General features: G+C 36.4%; 1 protein-coding gene across 1 annotated transcript in view; it reads left to right on the top strand.

Annotated features, from left to right (window-relative positions):
• The window catches only part of ST8SIA4 (ST8 alpha-N-acetyl-neuraminide alpha-2,8-sialyltransferase 4), a 55,266-nt gene extending 35,059 nt beyond the window's left edge, over window positions 1–20,207 (top strand). The window contains exon 5 of the mRNA XM_053932171.1: window positions 15,349–20,207. Coding sequence (XP_053788146.1) covers window positions 15,349–15,631 — 283 coding nt within the window. The 3' untranslated portion in view covers window positions 15,632–20,207. The remainder of the gene's footprint in view (window positions 1–15,348) is intronic.
• Window positions 20,208–20,538: the final 331 nt, after the last annotated feature.

Genomic DNA, 20,538 nt, shown 5'->3' with positions numbered 1-20,538 from the left:
CTAAATCCACAAAACAAAGTTCTCACGCTCATCTTGATGAATGTTTTCTTGGCTGCTCTTCCAATTGGAGGCAGTAGGAAACTGGATATTTTGAACTATTAGTCACTCAGCGGCAGTATCACTGAATTTACTTCACATTAGATTCCTTCCCATCTTCTGGGTATGGAACAGTTGTGTGGACATCCTGTGGGATTTGCCTGTGCTCTGTTTATTTCCAGATCCAGAGGCGTGATGCTTGCTGGCTCTGGAGTCTATTAGAAAATGAACTGGATGAATTCAGGAGAGAGAGAATAGGTTTGAGAGGATATGGATAGAGGAAGATTTGGTTCATGCATATGTTAATGTCAACTCTCTGAAGATGTTAGTAGCAAACATCTTTTCCAAATGACTCTCTTAAAAGAACATTAGGCTTCTCACAAGCAAGGATAATACATAAAGACTGGTGAAGAGCACAAAATTATGCCTCAGCTCTCTTTTTGTTAACTCATGAAATTGCTAAGCCATTATTGCTATTTTGGTATGATGATCATTCTCTGAAGTAGAGGTGAAAGAGAAATCTGTCTTTCTGGTTTTGTTTTCAAATTCTATAAACTCGTTGTCCCAGATTGAAAAAAGCAAATAGAATACATTTGCCATCTGTATGGCAGTTGTCTTGTGTTGTCTTGTGTTAAGTCCTTATCTCTTCCACAATCAGTCCTCCCTCCGGAGAGATATCTGCTGATAATGGGCCATTGAATGTCCTGCATGACTGATAAGAGCTATAACATCCCACTGGGAGATGCTCTGCCCAGAGGGAGAAACCAAGCATTCCTACCTGCATATAGTCTTGAGATTCTGGTCCACCAGCAAAGCTTTTTCTGTGCTGGGTTTTCCCAGAGGAACAGCTGCCTCTTCCATTGCCTCTTCAGAGGAAGACAACACCCTTTTGTACAGGATCACTGCTCCAACAGAACCACACTTGACACTCCAGGAGGACTGCAGCCACAATTCCGATTGTCCAGCAGGGTGTTAGGTTGTATTTTGACTCTGTCAGTGTTGTTTTTGGTTCACTGCATTGTTTATTTTACCTTTTTATTTTCTTCCCTAATAAAGAACTGTTATTCCTGCTCCCATATTTTTGCCTGAGAGCCCCCCCTTAATTTCAAATTTATAACAATTCGGAGGGAAGGGGTCTACATTTTTCTATCTCAGGGGAGGCTTCTGCCTTCCTTAGTAGACACCTGTCTTTCCAAACCAAGACACTTGTTCATAATATGCAAAGCAAGTTCTGGACACAAAATAACTGGGAAATGTGCCAATATGTAAACACACTCTATTTCTATAGCACTGATGACTTAAAGTTGAGTAGCTTGAATTCAGACTGAAGATCTCACTTCAAATGACTGCTGGTTGCATGGTTGATGGTAACTTAGTAAAGCCACTGACAATATACAAAGATAATATTGTAAGTAGCCAGAAGACAGCTCAGAATTTGTTTAAAGGTTTTGACCCATAAAGTGATAACTATTTCCTTTTAAAATACTTTTAAATGCATTTACACAGCCTTTCTTTTTTCCTTTTCTAAATTTGCATTGTTTTAATCTTTCAGTGGGTATATGGTTTGGTTCAGGATTCCTTTTTCTCTTTATTTGATATATAACAGCAGTAATAAAGTGAAAGATAGTAGGTACCTACCTACTATATTCCTGTATTGATGCAGTGCAGATTTAAAGTGTGTGAAACCCACAGAAAGAAAATTAAGCAAGTTGTCCAATGCAGAGGACATGTTTTAATTTTTTTTAATACTAGCCCATAATGGCAAAGTCTTTTGTCATTTTTCTTTACACTTCTCTTGTATATAGTTGTAAGAGAAGATGATGCAGAAGGCTGTTACATCAGAAAGCAAGCTAAAGACAGAAAATCTTTGTGGAGTAAAAACATCCATTAATCTTCTTACTTTTGAAATTTCTCTTGGGAAGTTATTGCTTGTAAAATCAGTAATGGGGTCTGAAGCCTTACAGATAGGTGTCATATATTTGTTTTTGATGGATTGTAGAAGTGACTAAAACCATTTTTTTCCTTTGTGTATTGCATGTCCTTGTGAAACCAGTTGATAGGTTTGGTAGAACTCCAGTCACATCCCATTGCATTTAACGGGCATTTTGGTTGGTATTGTTTGCAATGAGCTACAATGGAATAGGATGTGAGCAATGAGCATTCATTCGTTCTTTAAAGACACTGGTCTTTTGGTGTGTGGACTCCTCTGTATTGTTTAAGTGTGCTTTTCATATTTTATGTTTTTTGTAAGGCAATCTGCCACTTTGAGTTCCACAGGAAGTTGTGATGCAGCAAATTGTTTTGGTTCAAACACATTCTTCAGCATATGCTTGTGCACGCTTCAGTGAATGTTTTTGACTGGTCAAAGGTTTTGTGTAACCTTTGGAGGTAGAGGACTAACTTCTTCCTCCTCCATTTACTGAAATAGTATACTTCTATTTGTACGAAACCTGCCTCTATCAGTTGGCTAATTCAATGAGAACCATGGGGTTTATGATGATGTCTCACTTCTGAGACAAATTTAAGAGAGGACGCACTGTAAAGAGTTGTCTCCTCTAAAGAGTTTCAACAATGCCCCTGTACCAATATAAAATTAATACTAATAGGGGAAAAAAAAAAAAACAACACTTTATTAACAACAAAATGCCTACAGTGCAAGGAAGAAAAACAACATTGAGCCATCAGAACTCGTGTTCCGCCCCACACTCACAGAGGAATGAAAACCCAAAAATGTCTGAACAATGGATGAAATATTGGAGGAATACCTCTTTCCAACACATGGTTCAAGGTAGCACCAGCTTTCACTCTGAGGGAAGTGGAGCTTCCACAGAAGAGTTCCAGCAGGAGGCAAAAACCTGGTGGCTCTCTGCTGTTGACCTCCTCTCCACAGCAGTCATGGCAGGCAAAAAAACTGTTCTGGAGCCTCTTGGTGTGTTTTCTCTCCCTTGGCTCCCTAAGGCTTGGGGCTGGAACAGGGCAGCCCTGCTCCTGCCAGTCCTACTCCATTCTCAGACCTGCAGCTGTTGAGTCCACCTCAAGGCAGATGAAAGATTTCTACTGCAACTTCTTCGAGCCAGGGAAGGGAAAAGCTTTTTGCCTGCACCAACAAACCAAGGTAGCCAAGCTCACAGAGAGAGAACCAAACCTTACAGAGGCATGGAACATCTGTGCAGTGAGTCCTCAAAACTGCCCATCAAAACCCCCATAAGCTCCCCCTTCCCAGCCCTGCACATACCCAATCCTGGGCCTTAAAGATACAGCAAGCATTTTTGGGCATAAAGCAGAGGGTCATGGAATAGACTATCATCATCAATCATTCCAAGACAGAAAGTAAAATCAATAGCTTTTATAAGTGAATAATCTGCTCTGGTTCATTTCACTGATCAAATTTAAGGTCCTGTAATGCATATTTTCTGTACTAATCTCTAAATAGGAGACTTCAGTTAAATTATTATTATTATTATTATTATTATTATTATTATATTTTATTATATCAAAGCAGACCAGATTTTCTTCTGTATAACTGAAGTTACATAGAGCTTCAATATAGTTCATATATGTTTATATATATAGAGAACTTCAAGAACTTCAAAATGTCTAACAAGTAGCATAGCAACGAACATGTTGTTTTACTGTATCCAGACCTGGTGATAGGCATTATTAACTTCAGTTGTATAGGGCAGTTGGATACAAGCTGAAAGCAGTTTAAAACTGTTTGTAGTCCAGTGAGTAAAGAGCATCCTGAACATATTCTTAATTTGTAGGCTGCACTTATCAATATTACTTTCAGTATCAGTGCCATTAATTAAATGTTTTCAGATGAGGGCAGAGTACTCATCCTGGATCATCTTTCTTTTGTAGCCCTACTTAAAATGGAGTTGTTTTCTTTTGCCTACATTAATAACTGTTTTATTAGTATTGGACCCAGAATGGAAATTCAACACAACTTTTCCTACCAAGCTTTTTCTTTTTTAAAGGTAGATTTAACATGTGATATAAATGATGATTTTTTTTTTTTTTTTTAGAAAATGGTCTTTCAAGAATATAGACCTGTGGAATGGATGTTCTAGGCAACAGATGAATTATTCTGAAGGGATCAAAGGCAGAATTTAACAATTTGAGTGGGCCCTTCCATTATAATTTTCCTGATTCCCTACTATGCATAGGGGACCCTGCATTTTATTCTTATTCTTCATATATTAGATTTTTCTTCGGAACATGCCTGTATTTGAATTATTTTGAAAAGAGAGAAAATTAGTTAGATAGGATTTTTTTCTGTTACAGAAATATATTCATTAGCCATTAGCTTAAGAACAGATATTCACTCAGTAGGAAAGACTAGGTCTAATAGTGAAAGCTAGAATTAGGGCAAGTTACTAATTTTAATTACAGCCCTCCTGTAATATTCTGTTCAAATTTTCATAGAAAAAATGCTAATTGATTATAAGCTGTTGTAATGCCTTCATAAAATATGAATAATTAATACTTTTTATTATGAATTTTGTGTCATAAAATATTAAAAATAAATGTAAGTTTCTGAAATCTGTATTTTATTAATTTAATCTGAAGTTACCTGTGTGTTTCAAAGCACTTAGCAATGTCCCCAGTCACTCTGGTGCACATAACTTTTACAACTGTGCACTAAGGTTACATAGTTCTTTTTTAGTCTACTATCCTTAAACTGAATTTGTTATATTTTTGCTCCAACTGAAGATTTTTCCATGTTCTTAATTTGACATGGCTTTCCCAGACAAGCTTTCACTAATACAGTTGAAGAATTTTATCCCATCAGTTGCTCTCTTTTTACAAACCAAATTCCTCTTTCATTCAATTTGTCTGTCTTTGGCATGGGAGACAGATTTTTTTTTTCTTTGTGGTAATTTTTAGTAGAATATAATGTAATTTTTGTTATGCCCTCACCAATTCCCAGAAAAAGTCAGAATGCCAGGACACACTTTGACAAAAACACAGAAGTTCTAGATTAGTATGAACAATTGGTTTTACATACCCAGTGGCATTGGTTCTGTATAACCAACTTACTGTGCGCACTGTGGGTCAAATTCATTTCTTGGCTGTGGTACCTTTGCTGACTCAGGCCATTATCAAGGTTTCCTGTCAAGGGACTTCTTCAATAGTCTTTTTGAGGCTTGAATAGCTACTCTGAGAAGTATAAGGGCACTTTCAGGAAGGAAATATGGCTGATAGAAAATAGGCTGTTTATTTATCATCCTGCCTGATCTCTGCCTATTAGAGCTGCCCCTGTGGGTCAGGTGGGTTATACTCTTGGGTTCAGATTTCTCAGTTCAGCTCCAGAAACACAAGAGGTCACAGAGTGGGCTTGTGTTGCTGTCGTTCAGCTTGAGGATGGCTACTGATAACAACCTTCCTGATGCCATGGACAAAATCCCTGCCAAGGAAATCCACCAGCTGTCATAGCTGGTCTGGATCAACCTCTAGGTCCATAAAATTTTCCAGTAGTAGGGAACAGCACCCATGTGCCACCCTAGAAAATGAGTGGAGAGCAAAGGAATTCTTTCTAGCAGTTGTTACCACTCACAGCCAAACTTTTTCTTCAATGGAGGTGTCTACTTTTAGAACAGACCCAGCACGAACATGAGCCAAAATATAAGCTTAGGCTATAAATGTCCTAAAACCTGAAAATATCTCTTTCCTGTAACTGCCTTTTCATGTTGCTGTTAGGAAATGCCGAAGCTTTTCTGTACACTACATATTTGGGGGTGTTCTGGTTTGAAAGCAAAACCAGTGAGAAACTCAGTCAGAAATACAGTTTATTAGGAAAAGGAAAAAAAAAAAAAACAAAACAAAACACATGTAATAATACAAAAGAAAAACCACCCACAGAGTCAGAATAAAACTTGACACCTTTTTGGTTAGGGTGTTGGTAGCAGTCTAAATTGGAAGGGCTGCAGTCCTCCTGGAGTGCCAGATGTGGTTCTATTGGAGCAGTGATCTTGCAGAAGGGTGTAGTCTTCTTCTGAAGGTCCAGTGGAAAAAAACCCAGCTGTTCCTCTGGGAATCCAGTGAAAAGGCTGAGTCTGGTGTGCCAAAAGTTCAGCCTTAGGAATGTTTGGCTCCTCCCTCTGGGCAGAGCATCTCACAATGGGATGCTGTAGCTTTTATCAATCATGCAGTGACATTCAATAGGCCATTAACAGCAAATGTCTCCCTGGGGGGAGGATTGGTTTGTGGAAGAGATAAAGAAAACTGCCCAGTTAACAGAAGACAACTGCCACACCTCCAACAGATGGCAAATAGAATACATCTTGCCTTGCAATCTAGGATGGGGATTTTGTCTGACACTTTTTCCTACTTTCAAGCTTATTTCTCCCACCTTTTCATAAGTTTCTGTGTGTGGAATAATGGTAGGTGATCTTATTTTACTGAGTAAAAAATTGAAAATCAGATTTTTAAAACAAAAAGAATACTGTTGTGCCATCTTCAGTCTGATTACGAATCATCCCTTTGCTTCATTGCTTCTGTTTAATCCAAATTAATACCAGTACCCTTTCTAGAGAAGAAAAGAAGTAATATTTGCAACCTATACAAGAGGAAAAAAAGCCACTGATTCCCTCTGAAACCATTTGTAGCCTTATTTATTTAAAATATAGTTGCATTCTTTTTACCAAATTTTATTAGTGTTTTCTTAGAATTGGGTCCAGTGTGCTTTCTAGAATGGCAATCCCACACAACTTTCCAGACAAGGTTTTTTCTTTCGTAGCTGTGCTTTATAATAGGTAAATAGTTTATATTCTGAGGTTTTATGCGGAAAGAATGAAACAAAGGAGAAAGGAGGACTATAAAATTATGGCAAATAGCTGCTTAGAGTTGATATTCAACCTGATGGTTCTATTTCTTACTAGTTTATCAGATACTTTCTTTTTTGTGTTTTATCATTGCTACTATATGTTGCTACAGATATTGTATTTCACTTAGATTTAACTGTTTATGTACCATCGAAAAACATCTCCTATCTGACATTTCAAATCCTCGTAAAGTCATGCGTGCTTCTTGATCACCATTTTAACATCTACCAGTCACACTGTTCAAATGTTCTCTAACATTTTTAAGATTTTATCTGAGTCCTTAATATTTCTATATTTTTAAATGGTTCCCTGTAAAAAATAAAAATAAAAATATACAATATAATAAATAGCTGTTAGAACTGTGAAGGGAATTTTAAAAAGCATGGAAATGCTAGCAGTTTTCAACAAATGTGTAACAAAAAATAGTTTACTTGATGCAGGTTCAGTTTGTATTTATCAAAACCAGATGGATTTGAAATTACACACAAAGGCACATTAATTTTCATTTTATAATTGTGAATGCAGTTCATTAATTTATAATGTCTATGGGTGGAGTAAAAGAAAAAATGTTGCAATCTTTCTGTTTATCACTCGTAGATTCTAGTTTACAAATTGATTTTAGAAAATGTTTTTTGAGTGATTAGGATTTCTTACCCTGAAGGAAACATTAACATGTCTTCATATGTAAATGAGCTGTAAATATACACTCACAGCCCAGAAAGCCAGTTGTATCCTGGGCTGCATCAAAAGGACCCTGGCCAGCAAATCGAGGGAGTTCATTCTGCCCAATTTTGCTCTGCTGAGACCCCAACTGGAGTCTTGCATATGGCTCTGGAGTCTTCAGCAGAAAAAAGACAGGGACCTGCTGCAGCAGGTACAGATCAGGGACACAGAAATTATCAGAGGGCTGGAGCATTCCCTCCTTTGAGGAAGGGCAGAGAGAGATGGGCTTGCTGACCCTGGAGAATAGAACACTCCAGGGACACCTTATTGTGGCCCTCCAGTACTTGAAGGGAGCCTACAAGAAAACTGGAGAGGGAGAGACTTTTTAATCGATCTCTCCAAGACAGGACAATGGACAGTGGTTTTGAGCTGAAAGAAGGTAGGTTTGGATTAGACAGAATGCAGAAAAGTTTTATCATGAGGGTGTTAAGACACTGAAACAAGTTGTTCAGGGAGGCTGTGGATGGTCCATCACTTGAATTGCTCAAGGTCAGATTGGATGGAGCTTTGAGCAACCTGGTCTAGTGAAGTATGTCCATGCCCAGAACCAGGGGAGAGGATTAATTGGCCTTTAAAGGTTCCTCCCAACTGAATCAATTCTGTGATTCTCAAATTCATAGAATTCTATATTTTGCTCCATTATCTGCACAGTAGGCATATGTTATTGTCCAAGTATGTCACAGAAATAAGATAGCCATGGAACACCTCACTGGAAGATCTTATCTCTTTCCATCATATTCCAGTAAGGAGCTGATCTGTCAGAAAGGAAAACCTTTTCTCCAGAAGTTTCTCTCTTTACTTTCTAAGCCTGTAGAATGTACTCCAGGTCTGTTTTTCTGCACCTTTGCTATGTGTCTGTGTGCACATCTAGTGCAACTGTAATCCCAAATTATTTATAGATTACTTATTCTAAAATTAAGCTATGTTTCACTCTTGAAAATGGTTTTGTGTGTGAGTTGAGTGAGCAACACCTTTTAGCAGAGGCATGTACTATGCTAGAGTGTCATTGATGACTTTCATGACTGAAGCAAAGGTAGACATTTCAGTCTCTATGCAGTAGAAGACTAACCATATTTGCTGGCAAAGGTTCAGGTCTCTTTTTCATGTAAATGGATTCCTGAGGGCTTAAATAATTTTTAAAATACATTGATGGATATTCTTTGCAAGTTTCTTAGAAATATAAGCACATAGCCTTTACTTTCCCTTGTTGTCCTGTAGTGTGATGTATTCAGCTCAAAACAGAGAGCATTTCTAACTACTAAAGAGGCAGATCAGATCAGGACAGAATCTTGACTTTTTGGGTAGAGCTCTGATGGAGTTTCAGCTCTTCATAAAGTGCATTATTCCTTTTAATGAAAGAGGTTTTTAATGTATGCTTTTTGAAAATATTGTACACTGAAAACTTTCACGTAGATCTTGTGCACTCAGCAGTGCTTTTGAGCTGGCTGTCACATTTTCTGTTGTTGTTAACACCTTAATTATTTCACACTTTAGATTCCTTGTGCAGCATTCTGCAAAAAGCATATCTCAGTGAGAAAAGGAAAAATAGTGCAATTTTAATTAAAACATTCACATAAATTGAGAGGGTAAATTGAAGAGTTGTTCCTGTCATGGGTGTGATTAATCCCACTGAAGACAAGAAAGCACAAGGAAAGGATTATTTTTTTGAATTTGAGGAAGATATGTACCCTAACACTTTCTTTAGAAAACAGATGTTGGGTCCAAGGACATAAAAGTGGCTATTTAAGAGATCCCTTTCTAGTCTGTAGTCTTACCAGTGCCAGGTGTCATGCCAACACAGAAACGTAGAAGAAAAGTTGGAAACAGAGGAAAGATTATCCTGTGATATATACATCGCCAGTAGCTTAGCAAACCTTTGAGAAGGAGTTTCATCAGCACTACTGGGTTTATGAACATTGACAAGTTGTGGGTTTTTTAGTCAGTTGGCCAATGGCATCCAAAACATCCTATTGCCTTGAATTCCCAGTTGAGTGTTATATTGTGTAAAAAGGACTTACATCTGTTTATTTCAGACCTACTAATAAATTACTTTACTGAGTCCATTACTTATTATGTTACAATGCTTTTGTTAAAGTAGTAATTAAATTCCTATTTGCCACCTTTACCATTTCATAATTTTGGACTGTTTTGCTGTCTTCCCATCTAGTTGTCTCTTTTTCAAGCTATTCTCTCCTCATACAGAAGTTACTTTATTCTTCTAATAGCATATGTTGCTTTACTCTGTGTTGTCCTGTTCTGAAGTATTTTTTGAGGAAGTGTAATCAAGACAATATACATCCTCTAGCTTCTCACACAGACACTCTTGAGTAACATTGAGATGTTTTATCATCTTTCAAAATCCTTTTTCCCTATCTTCCTATTAATGTTAATATTTTAACTTCTCAAATACTATATATGATTTTTCAGAAAGCTCTTTTTAAAAATATTCTCTGTCTGTAAAAGGAACAGAATTTCAGTGACAGCCAGGTATGTGAAGTAGGTTTGCTTGGAGAGCAGCTTGAATATCTCAAGAAACAGAACTCGGTATATAATCTTTTAAGCTATTCAGAGTTCAAACATATATGTTTCCTCAGATTCAGCCCTGTCCAGAACAAGGAATTCAAAATCCATTGAAGTATATGCAACCAGATTCTGAATCTCTTCATGCTATGACATCTTAGGGAATTTGTAGATAAGGAAAATAAAGATGCTAAGTACGCTATATTACCTGGTATTTGAATGTAACCCATCATATCTGATTTTGTCTGAGACAACACTTCATTCTTTGAGTACAGCCATGAGAAAGCATATCTCATGTTTTAATTTAGTCAGAAGTCATCTATTCCTCAGTAGCAGGATAAACAATTGTAATTTGAATTCTATATATTTCCATCCATATAATGTAATCATGATTGGCATAAATTGTTGAATGTATTAGTCATTGTAATAGAGTTTCCTTAGAAGATCATTTTAACTAACTATTTTTAAAGCAGATGTCTATGGTTTTATGTGTTTATTTTCATTTATTTTTTGTCAATAGCTGCAAGAAGTCATTATCAGGTAGCAACATGCTATTGAATTGACATTCCTCCAGCAGTCATGCTGATAGTAGAACATTCCATTTTTATAAATATGAGGATATCTTGCTAGATATAGGTGAAATTCTGGTGGATTTGACTGTATAGTCAAAATAGGTGATATTTTAATCTGGTAGAAACAGGTTCAGTATTTTTAAAGGCAATTTATTTATCTCATATTCACCAAGACAGACTTTCACTTTTTTCATGGTGGTTTTTTTTTGTTGTTTTGGTTTTTTTTTTTTTTTTTTTTTTTTTTTTTTTTTTTTTTTTTTTTTTTTTTTTTTTAATGTAGACAGAGTTTCCCACTCAAGCACTTTTGAGCCCCCTAAAGCACAAAAAGTGTTTGCCAACTGAAGCAAGCTAAACAGTGAGCTGCAAAGGTGGTTGGGCTGGAGCACAGGGCCAGCCAGCAATGGCTGAGGAGCCCGTCTTGGAGAAAGATAATGGACTGAGATCTGCTAGAGGTCTGTTGACATTCCTTCCAATACAAATAATCTCATGATACTTCTAAAAGTCATTATTACTGAGAAGTTTAGGTTTTGTACCAATGCCTCAATTAAAAATCAATTTTTATAGCTTTTCTGTAGTATCTTAGTAGAGACAAAGAAGGATCTTTGACAAAAACACATTTTAACATACAGAATTTGTAAAACATGCCTTTTATTTATGGTGTGGAACTGCATACAAGAACTAGGTTTCATTAAGGTAATAACAATAAAAAGAAAGGAAAAAACATGCATGTTTAAAGCATCAGAAAGTATTAGAATAATGCTGGCAAAAATCCATTATTGACAATATTTCTTTCTATTACTAATAGAAATACCAAAAATGTCTTTGATTATTTTCATTTTTAATGTAAAATACAGGAAAACATGCAAGACATCATTGTTCAATTTTAAAATAATGTGAAATCTATTTGAAATGTGTATGCTCTGTAAAAAGAAAGGACTCTGGAAGAGAGATCCATAGTGGACTGTGTGAAAGTGTTCTTAGACATGTGGCCATAACTCATTACCTAATATGTCTGAAGTGGGTAAGAAGTTTTGAAGGCAGAGATGCTTGGATTTGGCATGAGGAGCTGAGGTGAAAATAGATAGAATGATAGTAGGAGCACAAGGACATTGTTACAGGAACCAGTACCTGCTCAAATACCGCTTCTTTTCATGGAAGAGGCATTTTTAGCAGTCCCCTGCTGTCAGCAGGGTGACCCTTATTCTTACAGTGCATTACAGGGCTTTTTAGTTACCTGTTGCAAACATGGGATTTATTAACAGCCATTTTATAAACTGCAAATACATGGACCTAAGTACTGGCCTGACCTTCCTTTCATTGCAGATTGTTCAACATACTCTCTATTTGTGCTGTTTTTCACTTACCCCTAGAGATTACTTTTAACTTTTGAGCATAAATTGAAATTCGTGGTATCTTGCCAATGTCTTTACTATATTACCATCAGCCATATAAAGTAAATTGAAGTGAGATCTGTTTAAATTCAAGCTACTCAGCTTCAAGTCACAGAAATTATAGAATTAAATAATGTTTATGCGTTGGCACATTCACTAATCTTCAATAAATTCAGCCTTCAGGCCCTACAAAGAAGTTGTTTTAGCGTGAGACATCAAGAAAACAAGTGGTGGTGCACTGCATGGCCAGTTTCAGACTTCATAGTGATGACTATTTTCTAACATGGTGAGATCCACCAAGTCCTGTCAGTTAAGGACTGATGCTGTATCCAGCTAGAAAATCAGGATTTGGTCATGGGTGTAAATCTAGAGATTAGTTATGAGAAACAAGAGAGATTCTCATTTGGTTCTATAGTTAGTTGCTTCTTTCATGATGTAATCTTAGTTAAACAGAAAATGAGTGCATCCCAGAAAAGTATATTGGGAAAGTATCTTTATGCTTTAAATTAAAGCTGTAATAAAACTCCAGAAACTAAAAACAGGTATAAAGATGCATATTGCTTAAAGCATCTAGAACATCAATCACCCCTAATCAGCCTTAACTAAGCTTGAGATTAGAACAGGTACCTGAGCAACTGAAAAGTTTACACATATCTTTCAGAACAAAAATTACAAAGACTGCTTGAGATTTGTGTCACCACTTGACAATTCTATTAATTCAAGCAAACGTTGGGAGCCAGGAATTTGCAGAGATAAATTATCTTTATGAAACATCGGCCTAGATCACCAAGTGCCTCCAACTGTTTTATTTGTTGTTTTTATTTTATTTTTTTTTTAAATCTGAAGTATAATTGATCCCAAGTTACAAAATTTTTATAGTAATTACCTCAAGTACTACATTTGCATTATATATATAGAAAGAGAGTTTGGGTATCTTTTTGATTTTAAGAAATAACAAATAGTTAGACTTCTGGTTTGTATAATACCTGAATATGACAAACAGAAGAGAATATATCCTTTTATACTCTTAAATTGTAAGAGGGTCTTCATTGCATCTTATTTCTTCATTACATACTTATTTCTGGTCAGAAATGCATTAGTAAGATGTAGTGTCCTTTTCAAATATTTACCTGTTTACTAATTTAATTTTCTGCCATGAGCATCCTATTCCTGGAAGGTTGAAATTCAGCTGGAATGATAGTAGTTGTAGCCTGTAGTACCAGATGCATCAGTTTTGACTGCTGTATGGCTAGAAACACTCATGTTAGATGGATGACTCCATGAGATTAAAGCACCAACTTCTCATGAGACAGTTACCAGTTTCTACAAGAATTAAGTAATTAGCTTTTAATCTGTTCTGCTGTATCTGTGATATGAAATGCTAAAAGTGTTCAGATTTCTTTCTTCAGCAACTTTTCCATAAATAAACATATATTTTCTAGAATGGAGTCCCTCCTTTGGTATATTGTATCTTAGAGTTGCAGTTTATCAGAGTGAAAACTGCTTAGCATGTTATGTCTAAAAAATTGTGTTTATGAAGACAATAAAAATTATATATGCATGTGTCATTTGTAGATGTACCCATTCCCAATTGCATTCACTCCTTAAATATGCTTTTTAACATCCTGTTTTTATAGCCAAGTAAAATTCTGAGTCATACCCTATGCTGGCTTTGGAGAAGCAGTTACTCAGCTCAGAACTGTTTTCTGCTTGCAGGGTCCTTCAGCTTTCAAAAAATAAACTTACGTATAATGCAAACAAACAAAAATTAAAAAAAAAACAAAAAAACAAAAAAAAACAAAAAACAAAACCAAAAAAAAAAACCCCAAAAAAAACCCAGCTGAACAAAGAAAGCCAAAGAACCTACCAACAATACCAAACTAGCTTTTACATGCTTACCTGTCTATAATTCAAAGCTATGGTTTTGGCAAAGAATGAGCCTGAAAAGGCCAGTTTCAGTGCGATGGTTATTTAACTGTTGCATATTATCTCGTGCTTTTAACATACTTTAAGCTTTGATTAAAGGCATCGTTTTGCTGTCCTGTCTCATACTGGGGGGTGGGACATTCCTCCTGCTACATCATTAATGCCTTTATAGAACTCTGGATGTATAATTTTAAGTTTCAGCCTTATTGAAATCCCATTTAAAGCAAGGCTAACTCTGATCTGGTGAAGCTTATCTCACTTGACCTTCTTCCTAGACTGCGGTAGAAGCAATTCACAGCCTACAGCTAAGAGTACAGTGGCACACTGCAATGGTTTTATATTTGTGTGGTAATGCTAAGTCATACTTACTTCCCTTACTTGCAGTCACACATTTCCACAGTCCGATCAGTACAGCTGTGTGCATGGCTGTTGTTTGTCTGAGTCAAGAGAATGACCAGGTTTAAGAATCTAAGTGACCTTTTTTATTTTCATCAAGTACTAGTGTACTTTCTATTGAATCAGACTTGGGAGAAGTGTTTTACCAGCAATAGCTAGCACTGTTTTAATGACGTTCTGATTTTAAAGATTAGAGATGTAGAACAATGTTGGTGACAGACTTTGAGGGTACCAACATGAGCTACATGCTGGAGTCCAGTTAAGTTTCCATTTGTGTTGTTGAAAACTCTCTAGTGCTTTTAAAGCCATAACCAGACTTCTTGGTACTGGCTCAGGAAAACTGTCCTGTAACCTCAGTCAGTGAATGTTTGAGTACAAAACAAAACCTTCTAAAAAGCAGTAGTGTAAGGTTTTGCTATTCTGGAGACTACCTTTAACAACAGGTAGTTTTATGTGTTTAATCACAAGGAAGTAAATCGAGCTTCTCTTCTACTGACTTCTGAAAGTTACATTCTTAACTTACATTTATCATTTCCATTTGCTTTCTATTTAGACAAGCAATCTGTGAAGTAACCACCAGACCAATCAAATACTCAGCATAGGATTCACTTGATCACGTGAATTGGATACCACAACAGGTCAGATTTTCCCTGATCTGGCTGAGGAGGTTAGCTGCAGTCTTCTAGCTGCTGCAGACATGATGTTGTGCTGGAACTGAAGCCTGAACTAAGTCTCTCAGTTGGCCAGTTTTTTTCCAGCGCTGTGCTAAGGTCTTCCTTAACCTCTTCTAGGAGGAATAAAGGTGCACTAGAACAGTGTCATTATGATCTCAGTTTAGAGAAAATTAGACTTTCACCTTTTTATAGTGTAACATGAATGTATAGTAGGTAAAATAAGTTCACAGGATTTGTTCACATGAAGTTATATGAGTTTCTTAATGCACTTTTTCTTTCTTTGCAGCTATTGGCTGACAAACAAGGTCCACATTAAGCGACCCAGCACTGGTCTTCTCATGTATACACTTGCTACCAGATTTTGTGATGAAATTTACCTGTACGGATTTTGGCCATTCCCAAAGGATTTACATGGAAAACCAGTCAAGTATCACTATTATGATGATCTGAAGTATCGGTACTTTTCTAATGCCAGTCCTCATAGGATGCCATTAGAGTTTAAAACATTGTATGTATTACATAATAGAGGAGCACTTAAATTAACAACAGGGAAATGCATACAGCAATAAAGCACAAGTATTGTACAATAAATACAGAATACAGACCTCATCATAAAGATGTTGTGAAATGGCAATGGGACCACAGTGGGGCTTTGTTTCAATACCCACTAAGTCATTGGAGGAACGTTTTACATCAGAAGTATATAACCAGCTATTATACCTGTGAAGTGCTATATAACTAAGCTATCTTGACAGCAAGGGTTCAAGTGCCACTTTCACTAAGAACAGAGCTTGAATGTATGCTCAGTAGTGTCTACAGGATGCAATGACACATTCACGAATTGAAGAAGAAACAGAGCCTGCCAATTCGCAGCTGTGGTCAGACAGCCTACATAAGAATACTCAGTAGATGGAATATTTACATGAGTAAATAAATCAGGCTTTGGCAGAAAATATCACGATGGACTTGAGTAGAGAAAGTGAAGTCTGTAAAATCAAAAAAATCAGTAAATGCCTTCAGTCAGAGAACTGTTTCTGATATTGTATTATAACCTCAGCTTTTGTTGCTGTTTTTCTTATTGCCGTTGGTTGGGTTTTGTTGCTTTTAAGTTTTGGAGCCCTGACAAGATTTCAAGGATATTATGAGTAATTAAATTTTTTATCTTATGGAATTGTCTTAAGGAAAAAAAAGATTTGTAAGCATGGGAGAGTGGAGTGGAACAAAATATTTTATCAAGTGTTATAGTCTTTTATCCTGCTGTCACACAGTCCTTAACATACCAATTGTTTTTCTAGCTACTGTTGTCAGTATCCATTACATGAAACCACACAGATACCATTTTGATCTGACTTAAAAGTTTTCCTCTTCTATATAGATTTGAAGAAATGCAAGAGGGTGCCCTTGTTTTCAGTGCCAAAGATTACTTTTATACACATTTTTACCTTATCTTGGAGAAAAATGGTGTTGATTTATGTTTCTTTGCTGCTTAAAGGAACATATTCTTTGTTATTTATATTTTTGAAGCATCTCAAATCAAAGTCTCTTTACAGACTTCACATATAGTATTCTTCAGAAAAATATGAACAAGTAAAGAAATTACTTCATGCATTCAAGTATATACATATATATATACAGTCTTATTCTTGGTGGAAAGAAAAAGTCTGAAGAAACTCAGGTGACAGTGGAACTAAAGGGAAAGAAAATACCTAGCCAATTAATTGAAAAAAATGTAGCTCATACAGTTCTTTTAAACTTCTAATGCTGTTAAATTATCTCTTTATTTAATATACCTCTTGTATTATCTAGATGTTCTGATATGTAACTGACTGAAATAACACATTATCTCACGGTTGGTTTTTTGATCATCAGTCTTGTTCATTTAAAAAAAAAAAAAAAACCCCAAAAAAAAAACAACAACAACAAAAAAAAAACACCAAAAAAAAAAACAAAAAAAAAAAAAAAAAAAAAAAAAAAAAAAAAAAAAAAAAAAAACAAAACCCAAGAGTTCTTTCACTTCCTTCTTTCCAAAAAAAGTAAACAAGAAATTACACAAGCATAGGAGAGGGTGGAGTGTCAATACAGGGCACATTAAGAAACAAAACTTGTGATCCTGTGATGTATTTTAGTGCTAAAGGAGCACATGAATAGGCAACATCATGGTTTCATATCTTTCCTGTTATGCTTGGCTAAGGAGTAGGCATGCAGGTATAATGTGTGGATATTTTCTTGTTATGTTTTCAGAGCTACATTAGGTCCTGGTCTCCAAATATGATATTCAGTGTATCTACTGAATTTTTAATTAGTTTGAGCAATTTCATATGTTTTACCACTCTCACAAACATTTACTAGCGGAAAATGCTCATTATTACCCATTTTCTTCTCTTAAGTTCATGTATTTCATCATGCATGATTGGACATCTGGGATTATGCAAATTTGGTAGCTAAATCAGTGCCTTGCAGTCAAATATTACAGGAAGTAAAGAGTCAGTTCTGTTATATGTAAAACACAGTAACAGCTTTCCTTATTCACCAGACCCTTGTACTTAGGACAGTTTACTTTGACCACATGCTAATGTGCAGTAAGCGATCCTAACATGAAACTCGCTGAAACCAAGGCATCATGAGGAACTAAACAGCCATGCAGACCGGAATGTGTTTAATTTGATGTTGATAAACCAGAGGATGCTATGTGTTTACTATGTACACCTTCATTTTAATACAAGGGGTTTTTTTCAGTGAAGGGTGAGCATATTCCTGTTCTTGCTGTTAGGGTTTTGCTACTGTTGATCTTCTAAAGCATATTTCATATACGTTGACAAAATTGCTGTTTAAATAAAGAATTCACAGATTGCCAGTCTCTCAGAGGCTCAGAGAAACAGCTGCTCAACTTTATCTTCTGGGAGTGTCTTTTCTTCTCTCTAGTGTCAGGGCATCAATAAACCTCATGCTCAAGTAGTCTAAAATATTAACTGACAGGTGGTTTTGTTCACCTGTGGAAAGTTTGAGTATGCCAATTGATTATGTATCTGACAGAAAAGTCAATGGGGATTCTCATATTCCTTAGCAGTAAAAAAAATATTTTTGCAAACAAATACATGAAAAGAATATAATGTAAATAGGTAGCTGAGAGAATTTGCCTTTAAAAGTCAGCAGACAAATTAAACCTTGGCCTAGGCCTTGGTTTTGCATGCTTCACTTTTGATTTTCTGCAAGTGAAGTTAACTTCAGTACAAAAGCCGTAGAGTCCAGATTTTTACCCTATCACTAAATTTCTCTGACTTGGTTTGGCACAAGACGTGACAGTAGCACCTGCTTCAAAGACAACAGAGTTTTCCCATACCTCCTCAAAACTGGGCCTTAACCTCATCTTCTGCAGGCTTTCTACCTTCAGTACTGCGCTCTTGGACACTGAGCCATAGGCTCAGGGCATTCCACTGTCATCCACACTCATCCTTCTCACAGCACTCTCCCCTTAAGGCAGCACCTGTGTGTGCCTCCTTACCAAAACCATGGGACTCCACACCAATACACCTCTTCTTTCACCTGCCTCACTTTATCCTGAGCTGAGGTGTGTTGTAGTGGGGGATGGGTCTCAAACTATTCTCTGAGACAAGTGACAGTTGTAGTCTTTGTGTAGGTTTTCACAAGGACTAAGGGTAATTTTACGCTATTGTTCTTGTATAAGACCTGTGTCCATGTGGAGCCCAAAGATTCTGGGAGGCTCTTTGGTGTGGGGTTTGTTGTGCTACAAATTGTTTTGAGATGGTTTGTGACCACCAGTTACTGCTTGGTCTAAGGTGACCTGAGGTGACACATGCCGAGGACTTTCCTTGATGTTTGCATTCTACAGCTGGGAAGCTGTAGCAATGGATTCATTGCAGGCACCCTTCTTATCTTTCCCTTATACTTCCTGGGGCTCTTGGAGCATTTCTGTTAAGCCACCCCAGAACCAAATGGAAAAACAGATTACTTCCGCTGTGTGACTTTTTCCCTAAAGGTGACCCAGGACATTGCAGCAAAGTTTTAACTGCTGTTTAGAGACTTTGAGGTGGAACAGATTTCATTTTGTGGTCCTTTACTGGTTAGCAGTCAACAGCTTAAGACTTCATAGCTGCCTTATGATTTATGTTGTTTATCTTTACACCTCTGCTGCCAACAGCACAGAGCAGATAATCGGTTTATATTATAATTACCACTTTTATAATCCAACACTATCAGCAACTAATACAAAGTAGTAGGATAAAAAGAAAGATCCCTAATGTTAGAATGTTATCTGCCCTGGTGAGGAGCAACTGAAATGCCAATCAGTTGTGTTCAGAGTGTTCCTCAAATTTATCCTCTCATCAGCTATATCAATTGCCTGCTGTAGTTCCTAAATGTACATTAAAAATAAGAACTGGAAACTAAATCAAGACAGCAGAATGTGTCTATTTTTCCAAAGGTTATGGTAGCTTTGCATTAAACAACTTCATTCAGATAAATTGATTGTAAATTGCTTATTAAGATACATGTTAATGTTTCTGTGACAGTCCTTCACATTTCATACAAGTAATAGATAAATGTTTGATTGTTAACATTCCAGCTTTGGGACAGTTCTCTTCCACAGTTCTGAGCCACTCTCCAGATATAAGATCTACTGAACCTTTAAAATCTGAGTCTGATGTGTAGTAACGACTGTATCATTCTTTTGTTAGACAATATAAGCAACATGTTTGAGACCAATACATTTTCTCTAATTGCAATTTGAAGATAAACAGGTGCAGGTTCAGTACTTTTTTTAGTGATTGATCTAGCAAAGTGCTAAGCACTCTTTGCAGTGACTTTCCTGGGAGAGACATGTCCAGGATTTAGATGGGGATCTAGATTAGCATATTTCAGGATGGAACTCTGAAATTGCACATTATTTATTTTTAAGAGCACTGTTACTTTGTGTAAGGAAAAGCACAATTGTTGTAAATGTAGATAAAGGAAAGTACTGTTGCTACTGAGTGTATATCATACAATTTCTGTTGTTTAAAGTATTGATACATACTCTCTCAGAATTATCACATTTGACACTGTTAGTCTTATTTCAAGTACAGCTATGGGGATGGTTTTTTATTTGTATAACTGAAAAATAAACATTTCCTTTCATGTTTTCTGCTACATTCTGTTCCATATTTCTTTGTAACACAGTTACGGTAATTTAATCAATCTTGCTAATCGTGCTACTTGTAAGAATCTGTGGAAGAAGAATGTCTGCTCCTTTAAGGTGTTTAATCAGGGACTTTCTCAACACAAAGGGGGATATTAAGAAAAGGAGGAAGCCATAAACAGGAACAGAGAGACACAAACCTTTCTGACCAATAACAAGGGAAGCAGACATGAGAACCAAAACTGATGAGTCACACAAAATGGTAAACGTCAAGTGCAGGATTTTTTATTCCAGTATGATTTTGTGATCAAGGACTTTATCAAATGGGATACTAAGGAGAAG

This window comes from Vidua chalybeata, chromosome Z (assembly GCF_026979565.1).
Source record: "Vidua chalybeata isolate OUT-0048 chromosome Z, bVidCha1 merged haplotype, whole genome shotgun sequence".
Lineage (NCBI taxonomy): Eukaryota > Metazoa > Chordata > Aves > Passeriformes > Viduidae > Vidua > Vidua chalybeata.
The sequence above is the reverse complement of the archived record's forward strand: the minus strand, read 5'-3'. Positions and strand labels throughout refer to the sequence as shown.